Source organism: Papio anubis, chromosome 8 (assembly GCF_008728515.1).
Source record: "Papio anubis isolate 15944 chromosome 8, Panubis1.0, whole genome shotgun sequence".
In the NCBI taxonomy this organism is placed as follows: Eukaryota; Metazoa; Chordata; class Mammalia; order Primates; family Cercopithecidae; genus Papio; species Papio anubis.
Window position 1 is genome coordinate 82,415,800 of NC_044983.1, and position 15,471 is coordinate 82,431,270.

The window sequence follows — 15,471 nt, forward strand, 5'->3', positions numbered from 1 at the left end:
TTGGGAGATCCACTGCTCTCTTCAAAGCTGTCAGACAGAGTCGTTTGCGTCTGCAGAGGTTTCTGCTGCTTTTTTGTTGTTGTTGTTGTTGTTGTGTAGCTGTGCGCTGTCCCCAGAGGTGGAGTCTACAGAGACAGGCAGGTTTCCTTGAGCTGCTGTGAGCTCCACCCAGTTCAAGCTTCCCAGCAGCTTTGTTTACCTACTTAAGCCTCAGCAATGGCGGGTGCCCCTCCCCCAGCCTCGCTGCTGCCTTGCCGGTAGATCACAGACTGCTGTGCTAGCAATGAGGGAGGCTCCGTGGGCGTGGGACCCTCCCGGCCAGGTGTGGGATATGATCTCCTGGTGTGCCTGTTTGCTTAAAGCGCAATATTGGGGTGGGAGTTACCCGATTTTCCAGGTGTTGTGTGTCTCAGTTCCCCTGGCTAGGAAAAGGGATTCCCTTCCCCCCTTGCGCTTCCCAGGTGAGGCGATGCCTCGCCCTGCTTCAGCTCTGGCTGGTCGGGCTGCAGCAGCTGACCAGCACCGATCGTCCGGCACTCCCCAGTGAGATGAACCCAGTACCTCAGTTGAAAATGCAGAAATCACCGGTCTTCTGTGTCGCTGGCGCTGGGAGTTGGAGACTGGAGCTGTTCCTATTCGGCCACCTTGCTCCGCCCTTCCCAGTGGTCAGATTTTAAAAAGATTTGATGCTTGGTGAATGTATCTCTACACTGTGAGAAAATGAATAAAAATGCCTAATATAGAAAATCACATCATGTTGTGCTATTTGAATCAATTAAGTTACATTAAATAAGATTTTTAAAGTATGTAGAATTTGTCTTGTGTAAAGCATCAATATGGTGTTTTAGGAACATTATCCAAGAGAAGAAAAAGCTGTTATAAATATTTTAGAATGTGTTGTTATTATTTACAATAAAAATGAAAAAGACTTTTTAAAAAAGCCTTCTCTTGAGGATTTTTGTGTTCATTGTCATGTGGCAACTATTGGCTAAGATGTTTGTCAGTGTTAAATTTGAAGTACGATAATTTTTTATACTTATTGAAATAAGCCCTCAAGATGAATGTTTAGCATTTTTTAAAAAATTGACAAACTTTTCATGGTGTTGTCAATTTAAAATTGAATGTGGTGGATTTTCCAGAAACAAATATCATTACCTAACATTTAATGACAATTTGCTATTCTCTGGATCTTGCTTATTGGCATTTTTGGTATTTGCCATAGATCAAGCTGTAGCTGCATATAAGAGTCATCCTGAGGAATATATTTAAAAAAGAGAAACCCACCCAGGGCTCTACTGTTGGAGTTTATGATTATCAATAAATGGATCAGACATTTTTACTTACAAAAAGCATCTTAGGTAATTTCAGTGATCTGAATTTGGAAAATGCTGATCTTTTGTTGTAACACATCTTTACTCTAGACCTAAAAAATACTGCATAAGATTTTAATACAAGATGGCAAAGTTTCAGATAAATATTCTCTCTAGTAATGTAGATGTAAACTATTTTAAATAATTTTAGGGGGATTTTAATTCTGTAGTACATTATATAAAACTTTAATCAATTATAGAAATATGAGTTTTAAAAAGACAACTTCAAAAATTAAATTTGTGACATTGATATTATCATACATTATCATACATTTTGTATTTCTTAAAATGTTTCTCACTGAGATTTGGATATTTTTAAAGCATAAAATATTGATATTTTATATTTTTGTTAGTTACTTCTTAGACTAAATATTCAGTATAGAATTGATATGTATATATTAAGTTAAAAATCTTTATCTTGGAAGCTGTTATCCTACGACACTTACAATTTAATTTCTGTCTTCTTTTTAAGCCGGAGTATAAGCAATACCTTATCAACTCACAATACATTTATGAAGCAATATCCTAAAGTATTCCTGCACCGAAAAACCAGACTTCCTAAACTTTTCAAACAGGAGGAACAAAGGTAATGATACCTTCTTTTGAAAGCAAGGTTGATGAGTGTGTATGAGTGTGCTTGTGCTCACATAAGTGGAAGTCAATACTGAAAATATTTGACCAGTTTCCAGCCCTCTACACTAGGGAGCAGCCAAGGAAACAGAAATTAGTTTGTAAGGGTAAATTCATTTTTTGTTCAGCAAAAATATGTGTCCACTGCTAAGGATCATATTTATTTAAACTTTTTGTCAAAGAATTGTTACCTTTTACTAATGAATAGCAGTTTTTATGAAAGGGATTAAAATATTCTACAAAGTTTCATGAGAAACTTCCCAATGGAAAGGATTAGAGTGTTTGTGGGTGGAGGATATTCGGAGGTGTGTCATGTATCAAGGTATAAATGACAAAGTCGTGGGGCACTAAAAGGCATTTGTGAAGCCTTTTTTACTTGGCTCCTGCTTCTAGGTGGACCTGTATTTAGATGTGCTTTATGTATTTTTAAAGTCAAACAATGAGATTACTTAAGGGTGTTGCAGAAGGTGTAACTGCCCTCTCAGTAAAGGATGAAGATGGATTGCCAGATCACATTGTGATGCAGCTCCTCTCAAATTGTCCCTGGGACCAGTGGAACTGTAAGGTTCTTATATCAGTGCAGTACCTAGAAAGGCATTCTCACTTCTCTTTGTTGTTCCTTAAGTATCTTACAGTGGATATGGAAACCTCCTACCCCATACTATTGAAGTAGAGTTGACCTCTTCACATCCTTGGCTACCCCACTGCCGTACTCCCTAATAACTTGTATTGCCGTATCTGTAAGACTGTATTTTGCTTGTGTGTTTACTAGTCAGTATTTTTATTTCTGATATTTAACAGAGGGACTGACCCATAATTGTGAGTAGTAGATGTGTGTTGCCCCATGGGCAAACTGCTTACTGGCTGTGTAAGGGAGTTGATCAAGATTATGTTTTCATTTATTTATATCAACAATACAAATGTAAAAATTCAAACAAAATTATTGTAACAAATATGTTTCCAGGGGTTGGAAGATATCAGCATGAGAGACATAGATCTATTTCATTATCCCATACCTTTCTTTTCTTTATAGCCATAGGGCAGTATTATGTGAAACATATCATATTGGTTGACTGGGAAAAATCTCTGGGAGATGGAGTTGCTCTGCCTTTTCAAGAACAATTCTGTTAAATTAATAAAATCTTATAAAAACAGAAATTCAAATATAACTTTTTCCAACACTGTATCTGTCATGTAGATCAAACTACATCCCTAGATAGTAAGGCTGCCTGGAATGATCATACAATGCTTATACTGTGATTTATCAAATTAACATCACTCTAGAAATATCTAATAAAAATATTTTGTACTTTTTGATTCCAAGTATACTCAATTTCTATTCTAATCTTGTTGATTAGAAAGAGACCTGTAAATGTAGCTTTGTCTATAGAATAAGGGACCAAGAGCCTTTATAGATAGCTGATATGTTCATCTTGCCCCCATATTTATTCATTAATCTACCAGCAGTGGTCTGCTTCTTTAGTTAAAACATTAAACTTAGAGAGGACTACAGGGAGGCACCCAGTGGCTGTCAACATACTTGGTAATGAAATACCATCTTTATATTTTTAAGAAAAGAGACAGACCCCAAATGTGTTTTAACAGTAAAACTGTGGTTTAAATGTGAAAATAGAGTGGACTGCCAAATACACAAGAACTAGGAAGTTACAGTATACTAATTAAGATTTGTTTAAGTGTCTGAAAAGCCAATAAAATTAGCTTAAGAATCAAGGGGAATTTTAAGAATCACGCTTTAGAAATGTTTTGCTGTAGAGCTAACTTCACCATTAAATGATGACATTGGGACTCAGTTTTCTCTGTATCTCTGCCTCCTCTTTGCTGGGTTGGTTTCATCTTCACATATCATGTAATAGGTCTGGGAAGACCACATTGATTTATTTTATTATTCAGGTGAGAACAGAGGTGTTCTGAAACAGGCCCAGCAGGAGATTCATTGAAACCTCTAATTAAATTATATCATATCCCTGGATTGTCACTGTGCTGAATTTGCCAATCTTGAATTGCATGTCCACCTGAAGAGTGGGGAATATTGTTGACACTATATGAAGCACATGGGATAAGATTAGAAGAGAGAAAGTGGAAGCTCAGAAGAAAATTAGGGGCTGGGCATGGTGGCTTACACTTGTAATCCCAGCACTTTGGTAGGCCAAGGCAGGCAGATCACCTGAGGTTGGGAGTTCGAGACCATCCTGGCCAACATGGTCAAACCCTGCCTCTACTAAAATACAAAAAATTAGTCAGGCATAGTGGCACATACCTGTAATCCCAGTTACTTGGGAGGCTGAAGCAGGGGAATCGCTTGAACCTGGGAGGAGGAGGTTGCAGTGAGCCAAGATCGTACCACCGCACTCCAGCCTGGAGACAGAGCATGACTTTATTAAAAAAACAAACAAAAAACCCCAAAAAACAAAACAAAATGAAACAAAACCACAACTTAAATTGAATTAAATAGAATCTCCTAAAATATATTAAGAAAATTGTGAATTTTCTTCTTAGCTTAGTATACATGGGTCCCTCATTCAATGTGATATATCTATAGATACCCTGATGATGGAAACTGAGCTTAGGTAAATCCAAGAATCTTTTAAAGGAATAAAACTGATGAGGAAACTTGCAAGTTAGCAGACACTAAATACCTACACTGTTAACATTTACACTATTACAATTATTCATCAACAATATTTACCTATTATCATTGTCATATTTAACACTATAATTCATTTAACACAAATATTATGTGATAGCTACAATAGCAAATAAGGTACCTGCCTGGCTGTGGGTAGCTGGTGATGCCAGGTCATTTAGTAAATATTGAAGGAAGACAGCCATGTTCAAGGAGATCAGGAGAAATGCTACATAGAAACGTTAAGTCCATATGGAGCAAGGCACACAAATGAAAAGAAGCAGAAGACCTGGCTGAGACATTGAGAAACAATTCTATTTGAACAAAACTTGAAGAATAGGATAAGAAGAGGAAGTACTGCTATTTTATTCATGGATTGATAAGAAGGTAAATTTTTGGCATATTCACATATGTAGGAAATCAAATAGAGAGGAAGCTGTGTTGTTTTAAAAAGAACACTCAGTTCTGACCCAAAAGACTTGGTTTTGTGTGTTTGTTTCACTCAATAGCAGAAACATGACTTTTAAGAAAGAAGTCTGTTAACTCACACTCAGTTTTCACTCAGAAAAGGAGGACAGACCATATTGATCCCCTACTTCAGAGTTATGCATTGAAAACACTTTTAAATTGTACTCGTTTTCATTATTATCATGCACTATTGATGGCAGTGATGTTTTATGTACATTATACCATCTGTCAAGAAATTGACCATTTTTCAAATAGATTAAACAACAGCAACAAAAAGATGGAAACTTCACCTTATATAAAGTACCAGTATGTTTAAAGGGGGCTGTGAAATGAAATGATTTCCATATTCCAATGGCTAGATGAAATGAACAATGTTGTGATTATCATCCTAAGAATTCTATTTTTTTTTTTTTGAGAGGGAGTCTTGCACTGTTGCCCAGGCAGGAGTGCAGTGGCCGGATCTCGGCTCACTGCAACCTCTGCTTCCTAGGTTCAAGTAATTCTCCAGCCTCAGCCTCCCAGGACTACAGGCTCCCACCACCAGCTCCCACCACCATGCCCAGCTAATTTGTATTTTTAGTAGAGACGAGATTTCACCATGCTGGCCAGGACCATCTGGATCTCCTTGACCTTGTGATCCGCCCACCTTGGCCTCTCAAAGTGCTGGGATTACAGGCATGAGCCACTGCACAGGACCAATAATTCTTTTTGATGATACTGTATAATAATTGACTTACCTTTTCCCAATAAACATAATGGTCATCTTTTTTAAACAATAACAACAACAAAATGTGATTGCCATTTTGAGCCATCTTTACTCATTATAGAAATATGGAGCATAATCTCAGATTTACATCTATATCTTATATTTAGAATATATAATTATAAATGTACTAATTTTAAAAAAATGCTAGGGAGTCCTTTTGCTTTCAACCTATTCTATGCTTATTTCAGAACTTTCTTTTTCACAAAAATTATAACTTTACTGTTTTGATATTTTCATTTACTTTTTAATGACAGTCTTGGAAGTATTGTAAAGCTAGATGGTTTCCTGAGAACAGTGCCGTTAAAGTGAATTTGGTAAATAGTTTACATTTTTTAAATGTAATTGTAACTTTCTACACTTGAAAAATTCCTAAATAAATATTGCAGTGATTTTTACCCAGAATATGTAAACTACAGCTCAATCTGTTTGCCTTTGAACATTTACTCAAATTTATACTCTCCAAACTTTATTCTCAGTACTATGATGAGAAATATTTTTAAAATCTGAGAACCCTGGCTTAAGATAGAAAGTCATGATGTTTGTGATTTAAATACATAGAAGAGAAACATTCTGGCGTCAAGAAATCTTCTGATTTTGTGTTAAATTGGACAGTATAACCACCCTTTTCTATATTGACATTCAATTCTTTCTTTTATTAATTAATCCAATTATTTACCAAGTAGCTATTATATAGCAGGCACTGTGCTAGTGTAGAGTAAGATGAATATGGTCCTTGCTCCTCTAGAGTTTATGAGTCAGATCTTCTCAAGGGAGATAGCCTTAAGCAATAATCCTGCTAATAATTATTTAAGCACAATTTATCTTCATGAATTCATCTTTCAGTTTTTAGATTAGATCATGAATTAGTCCAGCCTTTTAATTGTAATAGAAATTGGACTCAAAGGAACATAAGTTCCTTTGAGGAACATTTAAAAAAGTTGCGTATTGATTCACCTAACCTACTGGAGGATGGGAAAAGCCAGCCTTAGAGAAAAGGGTTACAAGATCTGGAGTGCTTGTCAAACCTCTACTTCTCATCCCTGCTCATATTTGTAGATTATCCCAATTCTCTCTTGGTGATTGTGACCTTTCTCCGTGTGGCGGGGAATATCGTTACCAGGAGCTTTGAACTTGTAACACCTCTAACACTGGAGAGAAAAAGGAATTTTTTTCAGCCAGAATAATCCTGAAAAAGGATTGAGATTGGCTGCCCAGTGGCATAGAACCTGTTAGCAAAAGAAATGGGGGAGGGGGAGCATCCTGCACAAAGAAGATAGCCACTGTAAACAATGAATGCTTTCCTAGGTGTAAGATACATTAATACATAAAGTCACAGTGATTTAAAAAATTGCTACATTGTTTACTTCAATAAATTTAATATCTACCCTTTAAGCAATAAGAAAAGACATAGATTTTTAATCAATGTGTGTTTAGGTCAGTTTATGTCAGGAGTGAAAAAGAAATGAAGTGGTCTCATTGTCTGGGGTAATACCCAAGGTTTGTTGTTCCACGGCCACGGAAAACTAGGACGTGGACACAAGAGAGTGAGATTAAGAGCAGAGGTTTAACAGACAAAAGAAAGGGAAAAGTTCTCTCCTGCAGAGAGAAGGGGTCTCAAGTGGGTCTTCTGGTCCCCAGTAATGTGCAGGGGGTTTTATAGATGAGCTTGAGGAGGTGGTGTTTGATTTACATAGGCCACAAAAAATTGGTCAGACCAGGTATGCCATTTGCATAGCGTAAAGAACTGGTTAGGATTAGGTGTGTTGTTTGCATAGCCCGCGAAGAATCTGGCTACCTCACCCTAATCTTTTATTATGCAGAAGGGTTCTCTACCTCACCATGTTGCCTGCTTTTCTACTGTACATGTGGTGACAAAGAAAAGGGAAGATGGAGCCTCCATGTTGAACATACCTGGTTTCCAGGTAGCCCTTTTCTATTGGCACAGCTGTTGGCATTCACCTTGCAAGCTTTTAGCTTGCTTATCTATGTTTGCAGCTGGATTTTTCAGGCTGCTCTTTGTTAGAAAAGAAATTATTTGGGGGCCGCTTTTTGTTAAAAGGAAGCCTTGCCGAGGACTCCTTCACCCTCACTATCTGCCTAAATAATTTATTTTTAGCTCCTATATCAAAAGTTTAAGGAAACGTTTGTAATTGAGTAAACAAATAATAAGCATCCAAAGCATTATGGAAACCTTTGTTAAAAATATATTTATTCAAAATGTGACTTTTTATTAATACATAATAGATGTATGCATTTTTGGACATGTGATATTTTGATAAATTTATATTATGTATAATAATCAAATCATGGTAGTTGAAATATTTATTATCTTAAACATTGATCTATGCTGGGAACGTTTGAATTATTCTCTACTAGCTATTTTGAAATATACAATAGATTGTTTACTATAGTAACAAAGAAAGAAGTGACATTATCCTTGTTCATAAATGACATGAGCTTATATTTAGAAAACCTTAAAGATTCCACCAGAAACTGTTAGAAATGATAAAAAAATTCAGTAAAATTGCAGGATACAAGAGCAACATAAAAATCAGTAGCATTTATATAAGCCAACAGCAAACAATCTGAAAAAGAAATCAAGAAAGCAATCCCATTTACAATAGACACAAAAATTGTAAAATACCTAGGAAAAAAATTTAACCAAAGAACTTAAAGGTCTCTACAAGGAAAACTATAAATTTTAATGCTGATGAAAAAAATTAAAGAGGACACAAAAAAGTAAGAAGATATTCCATGCCCCAGACTGGAAGAATAATATTATTAAAATGTCAATATTACGCAAAATGTGACATTTTTATGGGGGTGGAAATTGAAGTATTTACAAAGAAGGCTGCTTACTTGTTATAATTTTGTTTGACTTTTATAAAAATGTTACCAGATTTTGACCATTTTAGTTCCAGAAGGGGTTAGTCAGCACTAAAATATCAAAACAATTTTTAAAAATTCTGATTAAGTTCAACAATTATAGTATTTGTATTAGATTGGTAGATATTAAGCAAAATGTTTATCAATGAGGGGTACATTTTTCTAGAAGGTGTAAACCAGAAATAGTGTGGCAGAAGCTAAGGGGAAACCAATGATGTATTTGAATTATTAGCTATAATACTTCTTCCAATATGCAGTCATGCACTGCATGCATTTCAGTCAACAATGGATCACATATACCATGGTGGTCCCATAAAATTAAAATGGGACTGAAAAATTACCTATCACTCAGGGACTTCATAGCTGCCTGTAATGTCATACTTTAACATATTACTTATGTTTTTATGATGATGTTGATGTAAACATATCTATTGTGCTGCCAGTTATATAAAAACATAGCACATACAATTATGTATAGTACATAATACTTGATAATGATGATAAATGACTATGTTATTGATTATGTATTTACTATAAGTTTTATTGTGATTTTAGAGTGTATTTATTCTATTTATATATAAAAAAAGGTTAATTGTAAAACAACCTCAGGCAGTCCCTTCAGGAGGGATTCCAGAAGAAGGCATTTTTATCATAGGAAATGACAGCTCTGTGTGTGTTATTGTCCCTGAAGACCTTCCAGGGGGACAAGACATGGGTGTGGAAGACAGTGATATCGATGATCCTGACCCTATATAGGCCTAGGCTAATGTTTGTAATTGTATATTTGTAACAAAAAAAAAAGTTTAAAAAGTAAAAATAAAAAAAAAAAATTGTAAAAATAGAAAAACGCTATAGGATAAAGATAGAAACAGAGAGCGTATTTTTGTATAGCTGTACAATGTGTTTGTGTTTTAAGCTTAGTGTTATTGCAAGAGTAAAGACATTAAAAACAATGAAAAATCTTATAAAGTCAAAATGTTACCATAATCAAAGGGTAATTTATTATTGAAGAAAGAAAAATATTTTACAAGTAAATCTAGTGTAGCCTAAGTATACAGTGTGTATAAAGTCTATATGTGTGTACAATAATGTCCTACTCACACACTGACTCACCCAAAGCAACTTCCAGTCCTGCAGGCTCCATTCAAGGGAAGTGCCCTCTACAGGTATACCATTTTACATCTTTAATCCTGTATTTTAATTTAACTCTACCTTTTTTGTGTTTAGATATGCTTAGATACATAAATACTTACCATTGTATTACAATTGCTTATAATATTTGGTACAGTAACATGCTGTACAGGTTTGTAGCCTAGAAGTCATAGGCTATACCATATTAGCTTTGGTGTGTAACAGGATATACCATTTATGTTTCGTTAAGCACACTCTATGGTGTTTACCCAATGACAGAATTTCCAAATGATGCATTTCTCAGAAAGTATCTCTATCATTAATCAACACATGACTGTATTCAGATTACTCAATTAATCAAAATGAAAGTTGGTTAATTTTGAAGAAAATGTTAAACTAAAAGTCAGATATATAATATTAAGTGAAGAAGTTTCTTCTTGTAAAGAGTTCAAATGAATAAAAATGAAAAAAAAACTTGGATGGTATCTACCTAATCTACACTTTCCTTAAACTATATACTTCACAAAATCAATATTATTTTATCTAAAGTGCACTCTCAGAAAAAGGAGCAGAATAGTTGATTCATATGAATTGAATGCTTGAGCAAATGTATCAAATGGAATAGTAAAGAAGAAAGATGCTTAACTCAAAATGGCACATGTCTAGTATAGAAAAAAGATTATAATTATAGCCGTCCAATGGGTTCTTCTTGCCTGTTGCCCAGATAGAGCTGATTTATGAAGGCAGGGAAATTGCAGTAGAGAGTTTAATTCATGCAGAGCCACCTGAACAGGGAACCAGAATTTTATTATTACTCAAATCAGTTTCTCAGAGAATTTGGGGGCTAGGGTTTCTCAAAGGTAGTTTGGGGGAAGGGTTATAAGTAGTTAGGAAATGAGTGCTTGCTACTTATTAATTGTGGATGCAACCATAGGAATGTGGGAAATGGGCCTCCTCCGTGCTGAATGGCTTCTGGGTGGGGCCATAGGAGCAGTTGGTGGGTCCTGGTAGAGCCATAGTGTCATTAGACATGCAAAAAACCTGAAAAGACATATCAAAAAGCCAATTTGAGATTCTACAATAGTGATGTTAACTTTCAGGTATAATTGGAGAAGTTGCATGTCTTGTGACCTCCAGCATAATGGCTGGCAATTGTTTATGTCTACACCTTAGGTGAATTCAGGCTCCTCTATCCTCCTAGGCTTGTGGTCTTCCATTAGCTTTACAAATGCAGTTGAGTTTTGGGGGAGGGCTGTTATCATTTAAACTATAAGCTAAATATCTCCCAAAGGTAGCTTGTCCCATGCCCAGGGACAATTAAGGGCAACTTGAAGGCCAAAGGCAAGATGAGGGTTGGCCAGATCAAACCTCCTTCATTGCCATAAATTTCTCACTGTTATAATTTTTGCAATGGTGGTTTCATAATGATATATTCATATACAATTAACTTTCCAGACAAGATGTATAAGAACTCTTTGGAAATTCAGATGAGTAGAATCCAGCTAATAATTAAGAGTGCATTGGAGTGAATGTGCATTGCCTTGACATATAGTGTCTATTTTGCCACTCAGTAACTATATGACTTTGGAGAAGTCAGTCTATCTGGACATTAGTTACCTTATATCTAAAATAAAATGCTCAGGTAGATGACAGTCAGTTCTCCTTTTAGCTCTATTAATCTAAGGTTCCATTTTCTAGTTGATGTTACAGATACTGTAGGGAGATAAATATATGTAATGAAGATAATATTTTTGTATTAACTTTTGATATATATTCCCTTATGACTGTTTACTTCCTTGTATCCCATGTGCCATAGAGAATAGAGCAGGAAAAATATTACTTTAAGTAAGAGGAAGATATAAAATGGAGGTGTTACTGGTGGCAAATCTGTCTGGGTCTGCAGCAACCTCAATGCTTGTCTCCTCAGGAGAGAGAATTTAACTAAGGGGCATAAGGCAGAAGGAGAAACTGAGGCAAGTTTTAGAGCGGGAGTGAAAGTTTATTAAAAAGTTTCAGAGCAGGAATGAAAAGACATAAAGTACACCTAGAAGAGGGCCAAGTGGGCAACAGGAGAGATCAAGTGTGCTGTTTGACCTTTGACTTGGAGTTTTATACGCTGGCATACTTCTGGGGTCCTGCATTCCTTCTCCCCTGGTTCTTCCCTTGGGCTGTCTGCATCCACAGTGGCCTGCTGACACTTGGGAGGTGAGCATGCACAGTGTGTTTACTAGAGTTGTATGCATGCTCACTTGAGGCTTCCCTTACCAGTTGAATGTCCCTAGAAAGTCATATACCTGTTAAACTCTGCCATTTTACCTCATAATGTGTACGTGTAAGTCCACTTCACTCAATTACTGGAATCTTATTAGAAAACTGCTGATTACTAGTTTCAGGTGTTTTCTGTCTTTTGGGAGCCCGCCTTTCTCTGGTGCTGGCTGCGACCATTATTATTATTATTATTTTTTAAATGGAATCTCACTCTGTCACCCAAGCTGGAGTGCAGTGGTGCAAACTTGGCTCACTGCAACCTCTGCCTCCTGGGTTCAAGCCATTCTCCTGCCTCATCCTCCTGAGTAGCTGGGATTACAGGCACCCACCACCATGCCCAGCTAACTTTATTTATTTATTTATTTAGAGACAAGGTCTCACTCTGTCACCCAGGCTGGAGTGCAGTGGCACGATCTTGGCTCACTGCACCCTCCACCTCCTGGGTTCTAGCGATTCTCATGCCCCAGCCTCTCAAGTAGCTGGGACTACAGGCATGCACCACCATGCCTAGATGATTGCTTTTGTATTTTTAGTAGAGACAGGGTTTCACCATGTTGGCAAGACTGGTCTTGAACTCCTGACCTTAAGTGGTCCACCTGTCTCGGCCTCCCAAAGTGCTGGGATTACAGGTGTGAGCCACCATGCCCAGCCCCAATTACAATTTTAGAGAGATAGTTAACAACTGCCTATCACCTCATGGTTATCTGACATTCTTGGGTTGGGGAGAGTCTCCTGCCCTGTTCATGCCTTACTAGCTACCTACTGCAACAGAGGCATATGAGAAAGAGGAGAGCTATAGAGATAAAGTGAGATAAACTAAACAACTGCTTATCTTTATCCACTCCCGTCCTTGGTATGAATCTCACAGTCAGGAGTGTAGAATATCTAGATAGTTGGGGCAGAGGTGGTGGCTCATGCCTGTAATCCCAGCACTTTGGGAGGCCGAGGCAGGCAGATCACGAGGTCAAGAGACCAAGACCAGCCTGGCCAACATGGTGAAACCCCGTCTCTATTAAAAAAATATAAAAATTAGCTGGGCGTGGTGGCACGCACCTGTAGTCCCAGCTACTCAGGAAGTTGATGCAGGAGGATCTCTTGAACCTGGGAGGTGGAGGTTGCAGTGAGCCAAGATCGTGCCACCGTACTTCAACCTAGTGACAGAGCAAGACTCTGTTTCAAAAAAGAAAAGAAAACAAGAAAGACTATCTAGATAGTTATTGAGGAAGCTGTATCTTCTAGGACAATGATAATCAACTTGAACTACACATTAATATCACCTTAAGAGTTTTGAAAAATACTAATGCCAGATATGTCCACTGACATTATGTAAATTGGAGTCCCTGGCTTCAGGCTAGGACCTTAGTAATTAAAAAATAACTTGTAGTTGATTCTTGAAAATTACTGCTGTACAGGAAGACCTAAATTGGGCTAAACAGAACATTCAACAGGAAGAGAGAATAGTACAGAACTGGTGGAGACAGATGTCTTGTGATCTACCTCAAGTTAGTGCCATTAGATCCGCTTGGTCTGTGTCTAGCATGCAGGGAGGGGGTCCAGAATTTCCCATGAACACTGGTAAGAGTAGAATGACTTGCCAGTAGGACTGATGGGTGGTAGGACTCTGGGAAGGGGAAAACCAAGCTGCTGAGTCAGGAATCTGATGACACGAGGGGAAGATAGTTAAGAGTGGATGCAGAAGCAGAAAAAGCCAGTCATTCCTAAGTGGATACCAATCCAGAGCCAACCTGCCGGCCACTCTGCAACAGGAACATGACGATGATCAGCTGATAGCTTCCTCTCCCCAACCAGGATCGTGTAAGCAATCCAACCCACCCCCAACACACACCCAAATCAAGTCCAGAAAAAAATATGAAATTGACAGAAAATTGTTAAAACAGCCTTATTTACCTGACAGAAACAAAGTTCTTCTAATTATACTTCTTCAAATTAATGAGACTGAGATACCATAAAATGGTATTGGAGGAAGAGGGTTTGTCAGCTCATGAGAAAGGTTTAGATTCTTTATAGAAAATAAATTATTTTCTTTGTACATCTTAGCATTTAAGTAAATTTTCAATACCACTAATCTATTTAGCTATTAAAATACTTATTTAAACTATATCATATAAAGGGGAATCAGAATAAAATGCCTTTTAAATATGAGAAGTTGCAGAGGATCCTGTCTCTTTAAAACATGCAATCCTAATTACTCACCTCTCAGGATATATGATGGTTGTAGCATATTCAGCATGGACTCTGTCATGACTTAAAAAAAAATTATTTGTAAACATGCTTTCTTAAAGAGGCATCATACACTCTTCTTTTAGTGAATGGAAGTGTCTGACAGAAAAACACCTGTGTAAGTAAACCTTTAGAATATGTTATTAGAACATGTTTCTTTCCTCACTGGTTCATATTACACAGGTTTACATATGCTGCTACAAAAGGTAAGTATAAGCGTGCTGATATGATTTGGTTCTGTCCCCACCCAAATCTCATCTTGAATTGTAGCTCCCACAATTCCCATGTGTTGTGGGGAGGGCCTGGTGGGAGATTATTGAATCATGGGAGCCATTTCCCCCATACTGTTCTCATGGTAATGAATAAGTCTCATGAGATCTGATGGTTTTATAAGGGGTTTCCCCTTTTGCTTGGCTCTAATTCTCTCTTGTGTGCTGCCACATAAGACAAGACTTTTGCCTTCTGCCATGATTGTGAGGCCTCCCCAGGCACATGGAACTGTGAGTCCATCAAATCTCTTCTTATTTATAAATTACCCAGTCTTGGGTATATCTTTATCAGCAGTGTGAAAACGAACTATTAGACATGTTTTCTTTCTTTAAAAAAAAAAAAAAAAGATTTAGGGAGTAAAAGTGCAATTTTGTGTAGTCATAACCCAATTAGTGTACATTGTACCTATTAAGTAGTTTCTTTTTCCTAGCCCCAACGTTCTGAGTCTCCAGTGACTATTATTTCACTCTATGTTCATGCGAAGACATTATTTAGCTTCCACTTGCAGGAAATGTGGTATGTGATTTTCTGTTTCTGAAAATATCATGTTTTTTTTTTTTTTTAAAAAAAAGAGAAAGGCAATTGGAACTTTAATTATGCCCCTATAAAATGAAATGTCATGAATCAACAAGAGTGAAAAATAAACAATCCTCTCAGGCCCTCAGCAGTTAACCCTAACTGTAGAAGACAAAACAATGTAAACAAAGAAATACACATAGGATTCATTCACATTGGGATCCAGAAATATATATTGTGGATGATAGTGGCATACACACTCCTTATGGTGTTAAAAGGAA

At 36.9% G+C, this 15,471-nt stretch overlaps 1 protein-coding gene across 3 annotated transcripts in view; it reads left to right on the forward strand.

The window, feature by feature from the left end:
• CNBD1 (cyclic nucleotide binding domain containing 1) overlaps nucleotides 1-15,471 on the forward strand; it is a 533,550-nt gene that overhangs the window by 39,846 nt on the left and 478,233 nt on the right. For all 3 annotated transcript variants that reach the window (XM_017962161.3, XM_031669659.1, XM_031669661.1), the window contains exon 3: nucleotides 1,843-1,956. In XM_017962161.3, coding sequence (XP_017817650.1) covers nucleotides 1,843-1,956 — 114 coding nt within the window. The remainder of the gene's footprint in view (nucleotides 1-1,842; nucleotides 1,957-15,471) is intronic.